The 17,224-nt window shown below is 42.6% G+C and overlaps 1 protein-coding gene and 1 pseudogene across 1 annotated transcript; both read left to right on the top strand.

Annotated features, from left to right (window-relative positions):
* LOC147886565 (uncharacterized) overlaps nt 1-15,433 on the top strand; it is a 31,607-nt pseudogene extending 16,174 nt beyond the window's left edge.
* A 629-nt stretch (nt 15,434-16,062) lies between these two features.
* Nucleotides 16,063-17,015, top strand: LOC147886566 (ethylene-responsive transcription factor ERF024-like). The gene has a single exon (XM_087395278.1). It carries the CDS (start codon nt 16,107-16,109, stop codon nt 17,013-17,015), a length of 909 nt encoding a protein of 302 aa, XP_087251404.1. The 5' UTR covers nt 16,063-16,106.
* The last annotated feature ends 209 nt before the right edge of the window (nt 17,016-17,224 follow it).

The raw sequence follows: 17,224 nt of genomic DNA on the forward strand, positions 1-17,224 counted from the left end.
GGTTTAGGATAGTCAACCACCGGGATGGTTTAGGACACGTTTAGGACAATTACAATTACAACCAGTAGGATGGTTTAGGACACTGTCACAGTTTCAACCATCGAGATGGTTTAGCCTGATAGTCTCAATTTCACATATTAGACGATAACAAGTATATTGCTTTTCATTTCTAAATTTCACCATTAGAAAATAACAATTTATTGCTTTTCATTTCTAAATTCCACAATTTAATAGTGGAGTGGTATATGACCTGAATAGCAAGAAATTAAATTTAATGAATTTAAGTACTAAGAAACACAATAATTTCAACCACTGGGTTGGACAACAACTAATGTCTATTCAACCATGCTGGTTTAGGACAATCACATAACTGGCAATCAAGCTGAACCAGCCTATAGTTGCATGACGTTCCAACCATCGAGTTGGTTTAGGACAATCACATTTAGTCCAAGCCTAGTTTAAGAAATGAAACAAGTAAACTATCCCAAAGTGCAATCACAAACAACCACTGGGCTAGTTTAGGCACCAATGACCTGCGTTGTATCTAGCATGTGTATGATGTGCTCCTCAAACACCTTGCATCCCTTCTGCTTCTTACAGATGTCCTTTCTATTTGGAGAAACTCTCATATTTTCATGCCAAAATGTGGTCACTGTAGCAATGACTTCCACACTTACGCTGTCTCTCATTTTCTTGCGTTCTGTTGAAGCCCATAGACTTTTTGGATTAGGATGATTGTGCATTGATTCTACTCTACATTCAACCATTGGAGCCACATTGGTCCTTTCGGGTCGTTGGAGCTATTTCAGCTCTATTTTGGTGATAAACCAAGGAAATTGTAGTCCTTATTTACTAGTATTTTACTCCTTTTTGCAATAAATATAAATGAGGGAAAAAGTACAATTCATTGAGTGAAATTTGAGAAAAAGAGATTACAATGTACATTTACGTCCAATAACAGGTTATATAAAAATTAACAACTTATACCGAGAAAAATTTGAATGGAGGATCTTACATTTATTAAAACTCAGAATTGTTGAGAGTCTTAAAGGCCAAAAGATTACAGCTAGCGACCATAACCATTCACATATAAAGTTAACAACAATGCATACTGAGAGCCTCAAATTGAATAAAAAGAGATTACATAAATGTAATAAAAACTCAGCAACTACAGAGAGGCTTATAGACCAAAACATTACATCCAGTGAGCCAAAAGATCATTGAGAGCCTTAGAGGCCAAAAGATTACATCCAGCCATTATTGAGTGGTTATGAGACTCATTTGAGCAAGAGGGAATTCGTACAATTCAGTATTTCTACTAGTCTAGCTTGTTGCATTAAAAGTTTTAGGGGAGACAAAGGAGGAGACGATGGAGAGGCTAAAGACCATGCACATTGCTAGGACTGAGATTATGCCCCCCCCCAACAAGTCATGATTACTTTGCTTTGAAAACACTGGGGCCTTTGTCGACGTTTAGGGGGAAACCATACAACACAACCATAAAGAGGCTAGAGGTGAGCATGTCATCTAAGGTGGTGACATGTAGATATGGGGGGAATCAACTATGGGAACGAAGGTTCTCCACTAGTGCCAACATTTCTACTTCAAGTGAGTGCAATGCAATCACCTTATACGAGAAGGTAGATAATATTGGGATCACAGAGCATCAAGGGGGGGTGGTAGTAGGCATGGTGAAGATGAGTGGTTGAGAAGCAAGTGAGCATGAGAGCAGATGAGTGACGAGAGTTGGAGGGAGCATGGAGCAAAATAGAGCAGGGGTGGAAAAGAGATGGAGGAGGGGTGTGGAGAAAATTAACAGAGCATGTGGAGCAATGTAGCAGGGAAGGGGCAGATGAAAGCAACCTATTACAATTCCAAATGCCACTGATCTTATATATTATAAAGTTCGAGCCACCGTGGTGGTTGGAGCCCGAAATTCCATCCATATTAATTGCAGGCCACCGTGGTGGAATCTTAGGCATTGCCCCAGATGGGCTGATAATCATGAAGCATACACCATGTGGTGGGTGAATATGCCACTCTGATGGCTGTTAACATTACTAGCCCAGTGGAACCTTAGCCATGATAGACATGGTTGATGAGAGCCACCACCACCAGGTAGTAATTCTCACAAAAGTAAATCATGAAGCCTAATCACCTCTAATCACTCATTACCATGCACTCTAGTACTCTACTGAGCATGTGACTCAGGGGGTTTGACTCCCTAAATTTTATTATACCACGTGCATTCAAAAGGAGGGTTAATTTAATTCTACTTTCGAAAAAAATTTAACAGATTTACAAAAAACAAGAGGGGGTTGTTTATTCAACTTCAAAACAAAATCCATTAGTTTATAAGTAAATAGGGGTAGTTTTATTGGGGGGAAAATTGGAGTTGAAGGTCTTTTTAATACTCCTTAAACCTCGGGGAGGTCACTCATCATATGTAACCCTATCACGTGAGTTCAACATAAGGATATTTTTTATTTCTAAAATTTATATAAATAAATATACATAAGGGACTATTTAAAATAGTTTTGGAAAAAATTTACAGATTTGTATAGAAAAGGGGTACATTTTGTTAATGAAAAATTTTACAGATAAGGGATTTTAAATATAGGCCTTGAATGCACGTGATATAGAGGGTTTATACATAGTGACCCCCCTGAGCCTTAAACGCACGTGACACCTAGTATTTCTTAGTGAAGCACCCCCTGAGGCATGCGAGCCCAGTGACTAGTAATTTTTACTGCACTCATAGTGATCATGCATGCTTAAGCCTAGTGGTGGGTGAGCAGGCCACTACAGGGCTAGTAATTTTAACTGCATGCCAGCATAGTGGAATCATAGCCATGACAGATGTGATAGATGAGAGCCACTACCATCGAGCAGTAATTCCCACAAAAGTAAAACATGAAGCCTAATCAGTTCTAATCACTCATTACCATGCACTCTAGTACTCTAGTGAGCATGCAACCCCGGTGACTAGTAATTTTTACAGCACTCATAGTGATCATGCATGATTAAGCCTGGTGATGGGTGAGCACACCACAGGGTGGATGATAATTTTAATTGCTAGCCCAATGGAATCATAGCCATGAAAGACATGGCTACCGGGCTAGTTTAGGACACGTTCACGACAGTGAACCATCGGGCTAGTATAGGACACATTTAGGACAGTCATAATTTCCCACACCGAGATGGTTTAGAACACTATCACAATTTCAACCACCGAGTTGGTTTAGCTTAACGGTCTCAACTTCATATATTAGACAATAACAACTATATTGCTTTTCATTTTTTAATTTCACAATTAGAAAATAATAATATATTTCTTTTCATTTCTGAATTTCACAATAACAATTTATGTAAGTAATAACTACTTGCTATTTGTCATGATCCGTAAGACTTGAACTAGCATCAGGCTGGTTAAGGAAATCACATTAAGTCAAAGCCATTTCGGTCTAGAAATAGTGGTGTATGACCCAAATAGTAGGAAATTAAATTTAATGCATTTAAGTACTAAGAGACATAATAATTTCAACAATCGGGCTGGTCAATAACTAATTTACGTTCAACCATGCTCATTTAGGACAATCACATAACTGGTGATTAAGCTGAATCAGCCATGGTTGCATGAAGTTCCAACCACCGGGATGGTTTAGTAAAGTAACAATATATGGCTACTCTATTGCGAAATATATTGCTGCTAATTTTTGCTCAACCATGCCATCGAGCTGGACAATAACTAATGTCTGTTCAAGAATGCTGGTTCAAGACAATCACATAACTTGCGATTGAGCTGAACCAGCCTATGATTGAATGATGTTCTAGCCATTGTTCTAGTTTAGGACAATCACATTTAGTCCAAGCCTGGTTTAGGAAATGAAACAAGTGAACTATCCTAAAGCTCAATCGCAAACAACCACTAGGCATCTGCACTAACCTACGTTGTATGTAGAATGTGTATGATGTGCTCCTCAAACAACTTATGTCCCATCTGCCTTTTACAAATGTCCTTTTATTTAGAGAAACTCATGTATTTTGCGGCCAAAACATCATCACTATAGCAATGACTTCTACATTTAGGCTGTGTCTCCTTTTCTTATATTCTGTTGAAGCCCACAGACTTCTTAGATTAGGATGATTGTGCATTTCTTCCACTCTATGTTCAACCACCAAAGCCACATTGGTCCTTCTAATTGACAACATCTTCGAGATTGTGCATCCAAGCCATTTCTCCTTTGTTTGAGGGGACACCAACATAGCTAATCACTACAAGGCACAGGCCCTTTTCTGATGAAAATACCAAACTTTTTTACACTAAAAAGTTTTTTTAAATAGGTGCAAAGGTCGGTATTTATGTCGCTATTAGCATTGGAAAAGAACGATTGCTATATTAGTGTCGCTATATAGCGACATTGGTAAACGTCGCTATATAGCGACACTGGTAAATGTCGCTATATAGTGATGATTAACAGAAGCTTTAAAAAAACATTAGTGGGGCTAAACAGGGCCACAGCAAGCCCTATTTCGCCCCACCAATTTTTTCTTTTAGTAATTACAAAAGAATGTTTTTGGTTATAAAATTTTCCTTGTGAAAGGGTGATACAAAATCGCTTAAACGAGCCAAGCGACAGAAGCATATACCTGTCGAAGATATACAACATTGTTTGTTACAAAATTACCCTTTCGAAAAGGGTTATACAAAATCACTCAAACGAGCCGACATACAAAAGCATATACATGGCAAAGTATATGCAAACTACTACTAATACTACTACTACTACTCATCCGAATCATCGTCCTCATCCTTGTCTGTTAGATATCAATGCTCCACTCTCGTGTAACTATGCGGGAACCAGCTAACTCTACTTGTAAGCCCCCCATATGAGGAGAAGGCATTTGAGTAGCTCGGTTATCTGATAGGTCCTGGTTTGGACACCAGATGGGGGCCATGTGTGGCGTGATGGCTGGACGGAGTTGGCACACTGCCAACTAGGCTACATGCAAGTGCGGGAAGGCATCCCATGACTGACCGTATTGAGGCTAGATGGAGCTTTTGTCAGGGCAGCCCACTCTAGGGTTGTGGGGCCCGTTTGGAGTCCCAGATGATCCCAGATGGCTGTGGGCCAAATTGTTCTATCGTGTGGTTGGTGGCCTATTTTGAGACCAACCCCTAGTCGACTATTTTGGGCAGACTAGGTCGGTCACCCAATTGAGCCCAACTGACTACGACTGGTGGCTATATAAGAGCAAGCTCGTGAAGCCCATTTCAATCACTAGCTACAACAACCCTAATTCCTTAGCATCTAGCCTCCATCCTCTACTGTTTTTGGCATGCCATCGAAGCTTCTCTCATAGGAGCACATAGCTGGGAGGCAGCACCATCTATTGTATCAGTTCTACAGTAATCAAATTTTTGATTCTCCATACTATTTGTTTTCTCTCTTGTGTACGAGATCCTATTATCTGTTGAGCACAGACGTATTATTTTCTTACATGGTATCAGAGCCTAGACTCTAGCAAGAAGATTTGGTAGTGTGTTTTTGTTTGCGAGCAGATTGTGAGAGATGGCCCAGCCTGCAAGACTGCGAATCCCACTGTTCGGCGAAAGTAGAAAGTTGGACAACTCTAACTATCGAATCTGGAAGTTCAAGATGAAGACCATCCTAAGCACATATGAGCTTTGCGACATTGCTATTGGGGTGGACGTGAGGCCGGTTGCGAGACCGGACCCAGCCAATGCAGGACAATAGATAGTACCAACTGCAGATGAGATTCCCGTGTAGACAAGAAGAAATGCAGATGCACTGTGTTCTATTGTCTGCAATGTAAGTGATTCCGTCATGGCGTTAATTCAACATGTCACCACAGCGGAGGAGGCATGGACGGTCTTGAAAAATCAGTATGAGACCACGAATCAGATGCGGATTTAAAATCTAGAGACTCAACTCACGAATGAGAAATTGTCTGAGTCTGAAGCAGTAGAGAAGTTCATCACCACGATGAAGAATCTGCGCGATCAGATGACTACGATTGGCATCACCATCACTCGCGAAAATCTAGCACGAAGGTGTATACAGATTCTCCCACCAAAGTATGATGGTCTTGTTACGGCGTTGAATACGCAAAACAAAAATTCGCCCCTCAACTTTGAGGATTTCAGCATGATGCTTCTGGAGGAGGAGATGCATCAAAAGAGGAGGACTAGAGAAAATTCGGCTTTCTATGCTAGATCAAAGAAAGGTAAGGGTAAGGACTCTGTTAACCCATCTTCTTCTTATGATAAAAAGAGAACGAAGAAGATCAAGTGCTTCTATTGCAACAAGGCAGGGCACAAGCAGAATGAGTGCCGAAAGAAGATTGCAGATGAGAAGAACGGAGTAATGAAAGAGTCCAGCAACAGCACGCAAGCAGCACTAGTAGAGCTGTTTGTAGCAATTGAGGAGATTTGCACGAAGGTAGTTCATGTACCTACGCATGAACCTTGGATCATTGACAATGGCGCATTGTGCCACATGACTAGTTAGAAGGATTGGTATACCTCTCTATAGCTAGTAGGGAATGACATCCTGGTAGCAGTCAGCAATGATGCAAAATATCCAGCAACAGAAGGCATTTGAGCAGCTCAGTTATCCGATAGGTCCTGGTTTGGACACCAGATGGGGGCCATGTGTGGCCTGATGGCTGGACGAAGTTGGCACACTGCCAACTAGGCTACATGCAAGTGTGGGAAGGCATCCCATGATTGACCGCATTGAGGGTGGATGGAGCTTTTCCTGAGGCAGCCCACTCTAGGGTTGCAAGGCCCGTTTGGAGTCCCAGATGATCCCGGATGGCTGTGAGCCAAACAGGGATCGTAGGTTAGTTGCTCTATTTTGTGCACCGGTTCTATTGTATGTTCGGTGGCCTTTTCGAGACCAACCTCCAGTTGACCGTTTTGGGCGAACTGGGTCGGTCACCCCATTGAGCCCAATTGACTATGACTGGTGGCTATATAAGAGCAAGCCGTGAAGCCCATTTCATCACTGGCTATAGAAACCCTGAAACCTTAGCATCTAGCCTCCGTCCTCTACTATTTCTGGCATGCCATCGAAGCTTCTCTCACAGGAGTGCACGTCTGGGAGGCAGCGCCATCTATTGTATTAGTTCTATAGTAATCAAATTTTTTATTCTCCATACTATCTGTTTTCTCTCTTGCGTACGAGATCCTGTTATCTATTGAGTATAGACGTTGTATTATTTTCTTACATTGTCCTCATCCTCATCGCGCTGGCCTAATCCTTAGCCCTTGTGAGCTACGCCTAATCCCTGGCCCTCATCGAAGCTGTGTAAGCCTAATCCCTCATCATCACTGCTCACCTCCACTGATGGGACATTCGATCTTTGATTCTAAGAGTGAAACCATATTAGATTGGAACTTAAAGAATAAAACAGTTTGAAAAGTGAGATTACAAGTAGGAGTAGACTTATACCGTGCAAGCAGCCACCTCAGCCCAATCAACTATCGCTCCCAGCGCCTCTTGCTCAATAAACCATGGCTTTGTTCCTACGTAAAACACTTGTCTCATCTCTGTGTCTATAGGACGATGACCCATCGTAGCTTGTTGTGGGCCCAATTTACAAGAGTTAGATAAAGTGCATGCAATATGTAGTAAAACAAATAGAATAATACATTAAATGAGAAGAAGTAGACTTACCACAGTTGCCTCGAATGCCAACCATCGCTTGCACCAAAGTACGAAGTACCTATGGAGTCCACTCATCTGCTTGCAACCCTCCTCTTACCCACCCAATTTTGGATGGTCCCTATACTGCTTCTTGAAAACTTCCAGTTGGCTTTGACTGCCCAACTGGGTTTATCCTTCCTCTTTGTGATAGAAGTATGCAAGGTTGACCTATAATGCTTCAAGAGGACCCCCATGCGCTCTTTCATGTAATCCAAATTAAACTCCCAATTTGGAGGGTTAGGACATTTTCTTTTCAATTCATCGATGATTGCCTGCTTCTTTCCCTCATCTTGGTACTGCCAGTCAGTAACTATGTTGCTCTTGAAGTGGTGGCTCATCAACCACCTCATGGTGGCCATCACTGTTGAGCCCTTTTTATTTTCTATTATCTCTCTAGCAACCGTGATTTCATGGGACAGGTCCTCGACCGGGTAAGGAAGACTCATGGTAGTGGCAGAGTCAGAGTGAGTGGTGTTACTACGAGTGCTTATGGAGTGAGGAGTAGCAATGGGAGTAGGAGAGGGCAAGGGACCTAACTGGTACTGGGTCTCAGGACCAAGTGGAGACCTATAGGGATGTGAGGGTGCTGACTCGTCTACATCTCCTGAGTTAGCACAACATAAGCGACCCTTCCTACTCTTCCTTCCCTTACGATGGGCATGCCCAAGTGAAGTCCCCTCAGTAGAAGGGGCTAGAGGGACGGCTGGATAGTAGGTCAAGCCGTCGGTGTAGGAGAGGGATTTGTTGAGGTCCTCTGGGATAGCACAGAGAAGAATCTCGCTACCTCCCCATTGGTCATCTGTGCGACAAACTTGTTGGGACTCCCGACAAAGCCATGGGTTGCTAGCAAAGGAGTTCCCCGAGGGGTAGTCACAGTGCTACATCCGAGAGGAGTGAGGCTAGGGGTAGTCACAAGGGTACGCCCATGAGGTGTTGCTTGAGTGGAATCAAAGTCCTCTGGAGAGTAGAGATCATGATGTCTCCTCCTACAAGGGTTTTCGTACTCGTTGGATGTGTGACGTGATCCCATGTCTAATTTGGGGGGATTGGACAAATGTAGACACAAACACGAAAACAAAAAACAAAAAACAAGAGCAGGTAAGAAGTAGAAAGACAATTAATTACTTGAGACAATTATGAAATTCAAACTCAAGAAATTATGGGCAGGAAATTAATCACTTGTCAAAATGACATCAATGCATAAAGGATAAATATGAAAGGACAATTATTTACTTAAGACAATTATGAAAAGCCAATTTTGAAAAGACAAGTATTTATGAAAGACAAGTGGAATCCAATAAGATTTTCATATATATATATAAAATAGAGAACAAAAGTATGTCTCCAAAATTATTTATATAAAAACTAGATGTCTCCAAAAGAGACATTCTCCAAAAATGCCAAAATGGTAGAGGAGGTCTACTGCTCTAGATTATTGTCTGAGGTACTTTCCTCCTGCACACTGCTAGGTGGGTTATTGGGGACCTCATCCTCCACCTCTTCTAATATGTGGTCATGCTCTTCAGCAATTATATACTCACAATCCACGAATGCCTCCACACAATCCATAATGTCCTTGACACAATCATATTTGAGGCTCCACCAATCGTGGCGGTCTCTCCATAACCTATAGAGATCCCATAGGTTGTGTCGTGCGTTCCTCAGTCACCCTTGCTCCACTACCCTTTGGCTTGGACCCCACATAGAAGCACACACACCCATGTTGTACTTCACCCAATCACTCTCTTGCACAATCTTCTCTTTTACATGAGCTAGCGTAGAGAAGCTATGTCTATAATCCTTGCAACGTGGGAAACTGGGTTAGGGTTTGGGGAGGACACTCGAAGGAGAAGCATAAGAGAAGGAAAAGAGAAGGAGAAGATTAAGAGAAGGAGAGGGGAAAAGAAGAGAAAGAAGAGGGGAAAAGAGATTGAAAGAGGGAAAAGAACCAAATATGCATAAGAGAAACAAGAGAGAAAGCATATGCATAAGAAAAAAAGAGAGAAAGCATATGCTCATGCTTATGCATAAGCATATGAGCATATGCTCATGCATAAGCATAAGCATAAGCATAGGCATATGCTTATGAAAAGAAGAGAAAAAGAGAGGGAAAAAGAAAAGAAGAAAAGGAGAAGGAGACATATGCTCATGCATAAGCATAAGTATAAGAGAAGAAAAAACATATGCATAAGAGAAAAAGAGAGAAAGCATATGTTTGAAAGAAGGAAAAAGAGATTGAAAGAGGGGAAAAAGTATTGCAAGAGAGGAAAAGAGATTAAAAGAGGGGAAAAAGAAGCGGGGAAAAGAAGAGAAGGAAGAGGGGAAAAGAGATTTGAAGAGGGGAAAAAGAAGAGGGGAAATGAGCATAAGCATAAGAGAAGGAAGAGGGGAAAAGAGAAGCATAAGAGGGAAGAAAGAAGAGGGAAAAAGAAGAGAAGGAACAGGGGAAAAGAGATCAAAAGAGGGGAAAAAGAAGAGAGGAAAAGAGCATAAGTATAAGAGAAGGAAGAGGGAAAAAGAGCATAAGCATAAGAGAAAAAGAAAGAAAGCATATGCTTATGCTTATGCATGAGCATATGAGCATAAGAGAAAAAGAGAGAAAGCATATGCTTGTGCTTGTGCATGAGCATATGAGCATATGCTCATGCATAAGCATAAGCATAAGCATAAGCATAGGCATAGGCACATGCTTATAAAAAGAAGAGAAAAAGAGAGGGAAAAGAAGAGAAGGAAAGGAGAAGGAGAAGGAGAAGGAGAAGGAGACATATGCTCATGCATAAGCGTAAGCATAAGAGAAGAAAAAACATATGCATAAGAGATTCAAAGAGGGAAAAAAGAAGAGGGGAAAAGAGCAGAAGCATAAGAGAAGGAAAAACATATGCATAAGAGAAAAAGAGAGAAAGCATATGATTGAAAGAGGGGAACAGAGATTGAAAGAGGGGAAAAATAAGAGAGGAAAAGAGAATAAACATAATAGAAGGAATAGGGAAAAAGAGCATAAGCATAAGAGAAAAAGAAAGAAAGCATATGCTTATGCATGGGCATATATGAGCATAAGAGAAAAAGAGAGAAAGCATAAGCTTGTGCTTATGCATGAGCATATGAGCGTATGCTCATGCATAAGCATAAGCATAGGCAAACACAAATGCTTATGAAAAGAGGAAAAAAAGAGAGGAAAAAAGAGAGTGGAAAATAAGACAAGGAAGAGGGAAAAAGAGATTGAAAGAGGGGAAAAAGAAGAGGGGAAAAGAGCATAAGCATAAGAGAAGGAAAAGCATATGCATAAGAGAGAAAGAAAGGAAGCATATGCTTATGCTTATGCATGAGCATATGAGGGAAAAAGGGGGAGAAAGAGGGAGAAAAAGAGGAAAAGAGGGAAAGAAGAGGAAATAAGAGAAGAGTAGGAAAGAGAGGGCTCCTACGCCCATCACTACAGTAGCTAGTGCTTAAGGCGTTAGCTACAGGCCAATGCAATAACGGAAATAACAAAAGGGAAAAGGAGGAAGCACTTTCTTACCTGGAAAAGTCCCGAACCATGTTTCGTGAATTGGCCCTACAAAAAAGAGGAAACATTCCATTTTTTCAAATAATTAGTTAGAGGAAGGAGGAGTTTGGAGAAGCAACTTTTAAAAGGGATTGGATTAGTTTGGAGAAGCCTACAAACAAGGAGAAAGCATAAGCTTACAAACAAGGAGAAAGAGGAGGAAGAGAAATACCAAAAAAAGAGGAGGTGAGTCTTCTTTCTTTCACCAAATCTCGTTTTTCGTCCATCTTTGAAAATCAAGCATGAAAATTAGCACATAGGCTTAGCAATACAAGGAGAAACATGCTTCAACACTCACAAAATGAAATCTCACAAAAAATGAACCTACATTGCTTAAAGAGACACACCTTCTTGAAAAACTTCCTTTCACACAAGCAGAGAGGGAGAAGGGTGGAGAGAGAGCACAAGTATTGGGAGAGGGAGTACTAGGTAGGGGTGAGGAGTGGGGAATAGAGAGGAGGAAAGCAAGGTCATTGAGTATAAGGTGGGAGGAGAGATTTTTGCTTTTCCTACAATAGAGATGTGAAAGACGGTGTCATGCGGGGATTCGAGTTTTAGCCCCCACTGTCGCTATATAGCGATGTTGGTCAGTCACTATCTAGTAACATTTATATCCTAAAAGCATCGCTATATAGTGATGGAACAAGACAAAGCATCGCTATATAGCAACGGTTTAGGACACTTTCTGTTAGAAGAGAGGAAAGGAGCTCATGGGTGGCTATTTTTTGGATCTTAATAGATTTCCTTGCAGCTCATGTTGTAATTTTGAAAGTGTGCAAATGAAAGGGACGAGTGGAAGCAGGTTAGATGATGCGCCAACACCCGGGAGTACAAAGTGGCTTACAGAGAGGTTGTATTATCATTGCACTCATTGCAAGCGAGAAGTATGACATCAACATCGTATTGTCATGCGCCACTTGCGGATGTATAGAGAGGAGCCTGAACTAGTACCCACCGTTGGTGTTACACGTGGTGTGGATCATGCTCGATACCTTTTGTTAAACCATCTCGCGCGTGGAGGTTAGCTTGATCCCGCACCACCTATTTGAAGGCAAGTGACTGGATTCAAGCTTGGAGGGCAAATGGAGAGGAACCTCCTCGTGGTATGAAGAGGTTCAAGTCAATCTTTCATGAGCTTCCTTATTGGGCTCAGTTACAAATCAATCATCTCTTGGATCCCATGCATATCTTAAAGAATGTGAGGGCTACTATTTGGGCGCACTCAGTTGGTTCCAAAGTTTTAAGAGGAGTGCGAGAAGACTTGTGTGCTATGAATAGGATGTCTCGTTTGTGGCCCCAAGTTTGTGCTTCGAGAAAATTTGTCCTGCCGAAAGCAACATGGATCCTCTCCATGAGAGAGGAGGTAGTGGTCAAGGCAGACATTGCCTCTTTTCAGACACCCACAGGGTACATGCATTGCTTGAAAGGAGTATTTTCAAAGGACAATAAGCTTAGTGGGCTCAAGTCCCATGATTGGCACAAGGTATTACAGGGATTCAAAGTTGTAGGATTAGTGTACCAATAATCATGTTGTGTTAGCGTAATTATGATTATGTTATATTATTGACATGACTTCTTTGTTGCTTTGATAGCTCATCCTCCCAATTACAGTAAAAGGATGCTTACAAGAAGATGTTAGAAATGCTATATTCAAGATCAATGGTATTGTGAGGTATACTTACTATCAAATTGCATTGATCGCATTTTCTTCAATTTAAGCTGAATAATCTGTAGACTGATTATGAATATATCTTACATGGGCATATGAAATAGGTGGATATCTCAAAAAGAGATCTCTATATCGAGCATCGAGAAGGCTAGGGTGGATTCCATCGAAGCCCTATGCTTGCTTGAGAAGCACTTTCCCTCGAGCATTATGATAATTCAAGTGCACTTGCTTGTGCACATAGTTGATGAGGTGGCCATTGCAGGTACCGTTCATAGTCGGTGCAGGATGCATGCTTCACATGCAACATAACACTTGTAATGCTTTAACAGTCTCGTTCCAAATCCTTATGCCATATTTTTTTGCTCTCATGTTTAAGTTTGGAATGTGTACTACAACTTGAAGACAAAGTTTGTCGAATTCTGTTGAGCAATGCGTAAGTTATGGGTCATGCAAGATACCTATACACAGAAAAGTCCATGAACCTTACCAAAAATGGTTACACCCAAGTAAATAATGACCCAGGGAAATCCAACAAAGAAAGTGGTTTTTCCTTGTAATAGTCTATTCACATGGGAGGGGGCGGTTTGTAAACGAGTTGGACTTCAAATTTTGATTTGGGTTCACCCATTGTGGTTTTAGAGGGAAAACCTAGTTATTGCTCAAGCTCTTGCTCTAGAGTAGGGGCTAATAGAAAAACGTGCTTGCTAGTCAGCTTTGACAAGGATAGGGTCCATCCCTCCTACGTGAATAGTCTCTAAGTCATAGCCCAACACTACTAGATTCTTGCACAAGCGGCCTTTCCATGTGGTCATGGACCCACATAATTTCCATGATATCACTAGTCCTTAATCAAGTCAAAGCAAAAGATTTTGAGTAGGAATCGAGAACATACTACCTGAGGTGGTGCCAAAGTGCCTACCCGGCTACACTTTCCCATATCTACTAACAATTTTAGAGCGCTTCCCCACATTGTTGCCATGATTGAAGTCGTAGCTACACTGTACCTAGCTAGGCATTTGCAAAAATACAGCTACCTTCTTCAAACATTGTATTTAATGAGGCTGAACCTAGGTTTTAAAGTCTCACACACCCCATCCCATGGCTATTAAATTATTTAGAATCCTGAGATTTTAGGATGCTGAGCTGGAGTTGCAATACCATCCCTTAATACTTATAGAGCCCTCCTAGTGGTGTGGGGTGAGCTCCACTAGCATGCCCCCTTAGCCACTCTTATGATCGCCACCCACACGGTCTGGCATTAAAACAACCTAGTGAGCCATTAATCCGAAAGCAAGAACTAGTTGCTAAGGCTCTGTGCACACAACATCAAAAATTTGCAACTGGTGTGGCCCTGAAGCTTGGACTAAACTCTTGCGTGAAAAAACGCTACAGCATTTACTACTTTGCAGTACCTGCAGAGGAGCTTCGTTGGCCATCTGATGACCTACCACTGAGTGAGCTTTGTCTTCGTTGCAGAGTTCTGAGTGTCCATTTCTTCTAGGTTGGGCAGATGGTGGAAAGACATTCAAAGGTATGGAGCCTAGCCTAAGGTCAAAGCTAGATGGCAAGCTTGTATTGAATAAAGGAGAAATCACACATTGGTGCTGACATCTGTACCGTCCACAAATGAGGTGCGAATTTGAGTGCCGGTGGCGCTCTAAAGATGCATCGGCATTTGTGCCAATCTTCGAAACCCACCACCCGCTGGGATCGTGTACAGAGAGCCTAAGAGAGCCGGTCCTAGCATGGAAGGTGCTCTTAGAGCCAGTATACACACGTTGATTTGAGCGCGACTGGCGCGCAGATCAGCAATGCAATCAATAAGATTTGCTGCCCTAAAAATGTCAGGCATCGTCTCTACTTCCGCTCTAGAGGAGTGAGCTCAAGAAGTGTTGACTTGTTATTGCGGGTGAAAACTGGTGGCGGAGTGATGCTACAATCCGCAACCTGAAATATGAAGGTGCGAAATAGAGCACCAATGGCGCATAAAGGGGCTATCCATATTAAAGCGTGTGGACAAAAGGATGCGCACCCAACCTCGCTTTTTCTTCAGCGTGTGCACTGAGCCTTAGTTTGTAACCTCAATTGATCCGACCGCGCTCTAACAAGCTCAACTAATTTCTTTGCAAAAAAAAAGCAAGCTCAACTAATTTGCATTCAATAGCAGCTACAATTCTATCCACCGACTTTTACATCGGCAATTTATCGGGCTCATATCTATTGCGAATAGTCGCCAGTACGTTGGGCAGTTACGTACTCAGCGCCCGGCTCGAAACACTGTAAGGCCAGGGGCCTGTGGCATTGCAGATATTCGTAGTCGTCGTCGTGATTTGTAATTTACGCTACAGCCTGTTGGGCGGTGAGTACCAAGGCTGCGGGGCGCGCCTACGCTTGCTCAGACCGCCGTACGACTTGAAGAACATGACTTTGTTCTCTACTTTTCGTTTAAATCTACTGCAGTCCCAGCGACAGCTTCGTATTGAATAGCGTTTCACTGACAGTATCTGTAACACGTAAACTTATCGCAAGTTGCGACATGGAACTTGTAATTTGTATCAAGCTCTTGACTGTCAAGTAGAGCCTTCAAATTTAAGGGCTACTCTCTATTTGCCCTTCTGGGGAAGGGAAAACCCCCTTTGAAGGGTGTTGCAGCCTTCAAATTTAAGGGCCGGTCGCGATTCTCAGTCACTCCCTACAGGCTACCAGCTAGGCACTTATCCAATATTCATGACCCATTCTCATCATTGTCATCAATCATGCTGCCGTTGGCCTTTTTGCCTCTCAATTGTCATTGCGATGTTTCCTTGTCAATTACCAACGTGAACTTGACACATACTTTTAGCCTCTCAACTACCACCGTCTTGAAACTCTCAAATTGTTGTGCCTAAAATTCACCATGATTTTATTCTGTGTTGTAAGACAAAGCTTAACACTGGAAAACCGCGGGTCATTTTGAATTGTTATATATTATGAGTTGAGCTACGGAACGCAAAAGACAGCTTGTACTTTGCCCACCTCTACTTTACAATATCCAACTGCACTTCATGCATCCAAATTCGAGGCTGAATCTGGATTCTGAACGGACACATGTTCTTCCTTCTCGAGGGGATCGCCATTCACTGACTGGTTATGACTCTGGACTCTGGAGGCTCGCAGCGTAATGGGGAGCCTAGAAGGATGCACTGAACAAGGACGGGTACAACGGAGCAATATATTGCAGTATCCTCGATCTTCGGCCAAGCAGGACGTGCTGGATCAACACCAACCAAGCATTCAGCCAGGAAAGGAAAGGAAGAAGAACGAACATGATCAATTTGCTGAAGTTCAGAGACGGACATATCGAGGAATAAGGCGCAGACGCTGGGGCATGTGGGTGTCCGAGATCAGGGAGCCAAGGAAGAAGACCAGGATATGGTTGGGATCCTTCCCTACACCTGAAATGGCGGCACGAGCATATGATGTTGCTGCATTTACGCTCAAGGGCGAGGCTGCTGTGCTCAACTTTCCGGATTCTAGGATTTCTCCTCTTCAGGACGTCTCACCCAAGGGAATTCAAGCCGCAGCTGCCATAGCTGCTGCAGAATTCAGCCCGACATCCAGTATTGGAAGGTCACCCACACCGACGTTCATAGCTCGAGCTATGGAGATAGGCGATGGACGGGCATTTTCGGAAACAATGGATGTGAGGGGGAAGACAAGGGTTGCATCAAGCTCTAGTTCGTTCTCGGCCTTGAAGGGTAGCTTCAGCGGCTGTAGCTCTACGATGAGGAAAGCACAGAAAAGTTCAACATTTACGCCTCACAGAGGTTCCATCGATCAAATTGACGATCATGGTGAGACCCAAACCGGGGTTACAGAGTCAGACACTAGCGTCTTATCTACGTCGATGACATTCGAGGCCGCAGGAGTCCACGGCATAGACGAGGGATGCATCATTGACCTACCAAACGTTATAGAAAGCATGGCAGATGCAATGTTGCTGACACCTCCTCGGCTGGACGATCCCAGACCTGATGCAGGAGGTGATCCTGAGGAGTCGTGGGATGCAGACCTTTGGCACTTCGGCTGATATTCCTTCTTCCTTGGGCGAGACTGCATTGCCCTAATCGGTTGTAGAACCTCTCCGAGATTTCCTGCACTTCTTGCATTTTACTTCCATTGTTAGTAAAAGTGGGTCACGAAGAAATTGCTGATCGTCTTCGTTCGTCAATAGCGACACTGTTCAGAAGCCCTAATCGGGTTTTTATGTTTCTCCATCGTTTCAGCGCGTCGCCAGGA

This window comes from Dipteris shenzhenensis, chromosome 24 (genome assembly GCF_047967505.1).
Source record: "Dipteris shenzhenensis isolate YYH24624 ecotype China chromosome 24, Dip_SZ_1.0, whole genome shotgun sequence".
In the NCBI taxonomy this organism is placed as follows: domain Eukaryota; kingdom Viridiplantae; phylum Streptophyta; class Polypodiopsida; order Gleicheniales; family Dipteridaceae; genus Dipteris; species Dipteris shenzhenensis.

What these genes read in the sequence shown, in the direction of transcription:
- LOC147886566 (XM_087395278.1), top strand. Translation starts at nt 16,107, where the DNA reads ATGGGGAGCCTAGAAGGATGCACTGAACAAGGACGGGTACAACGGAGC.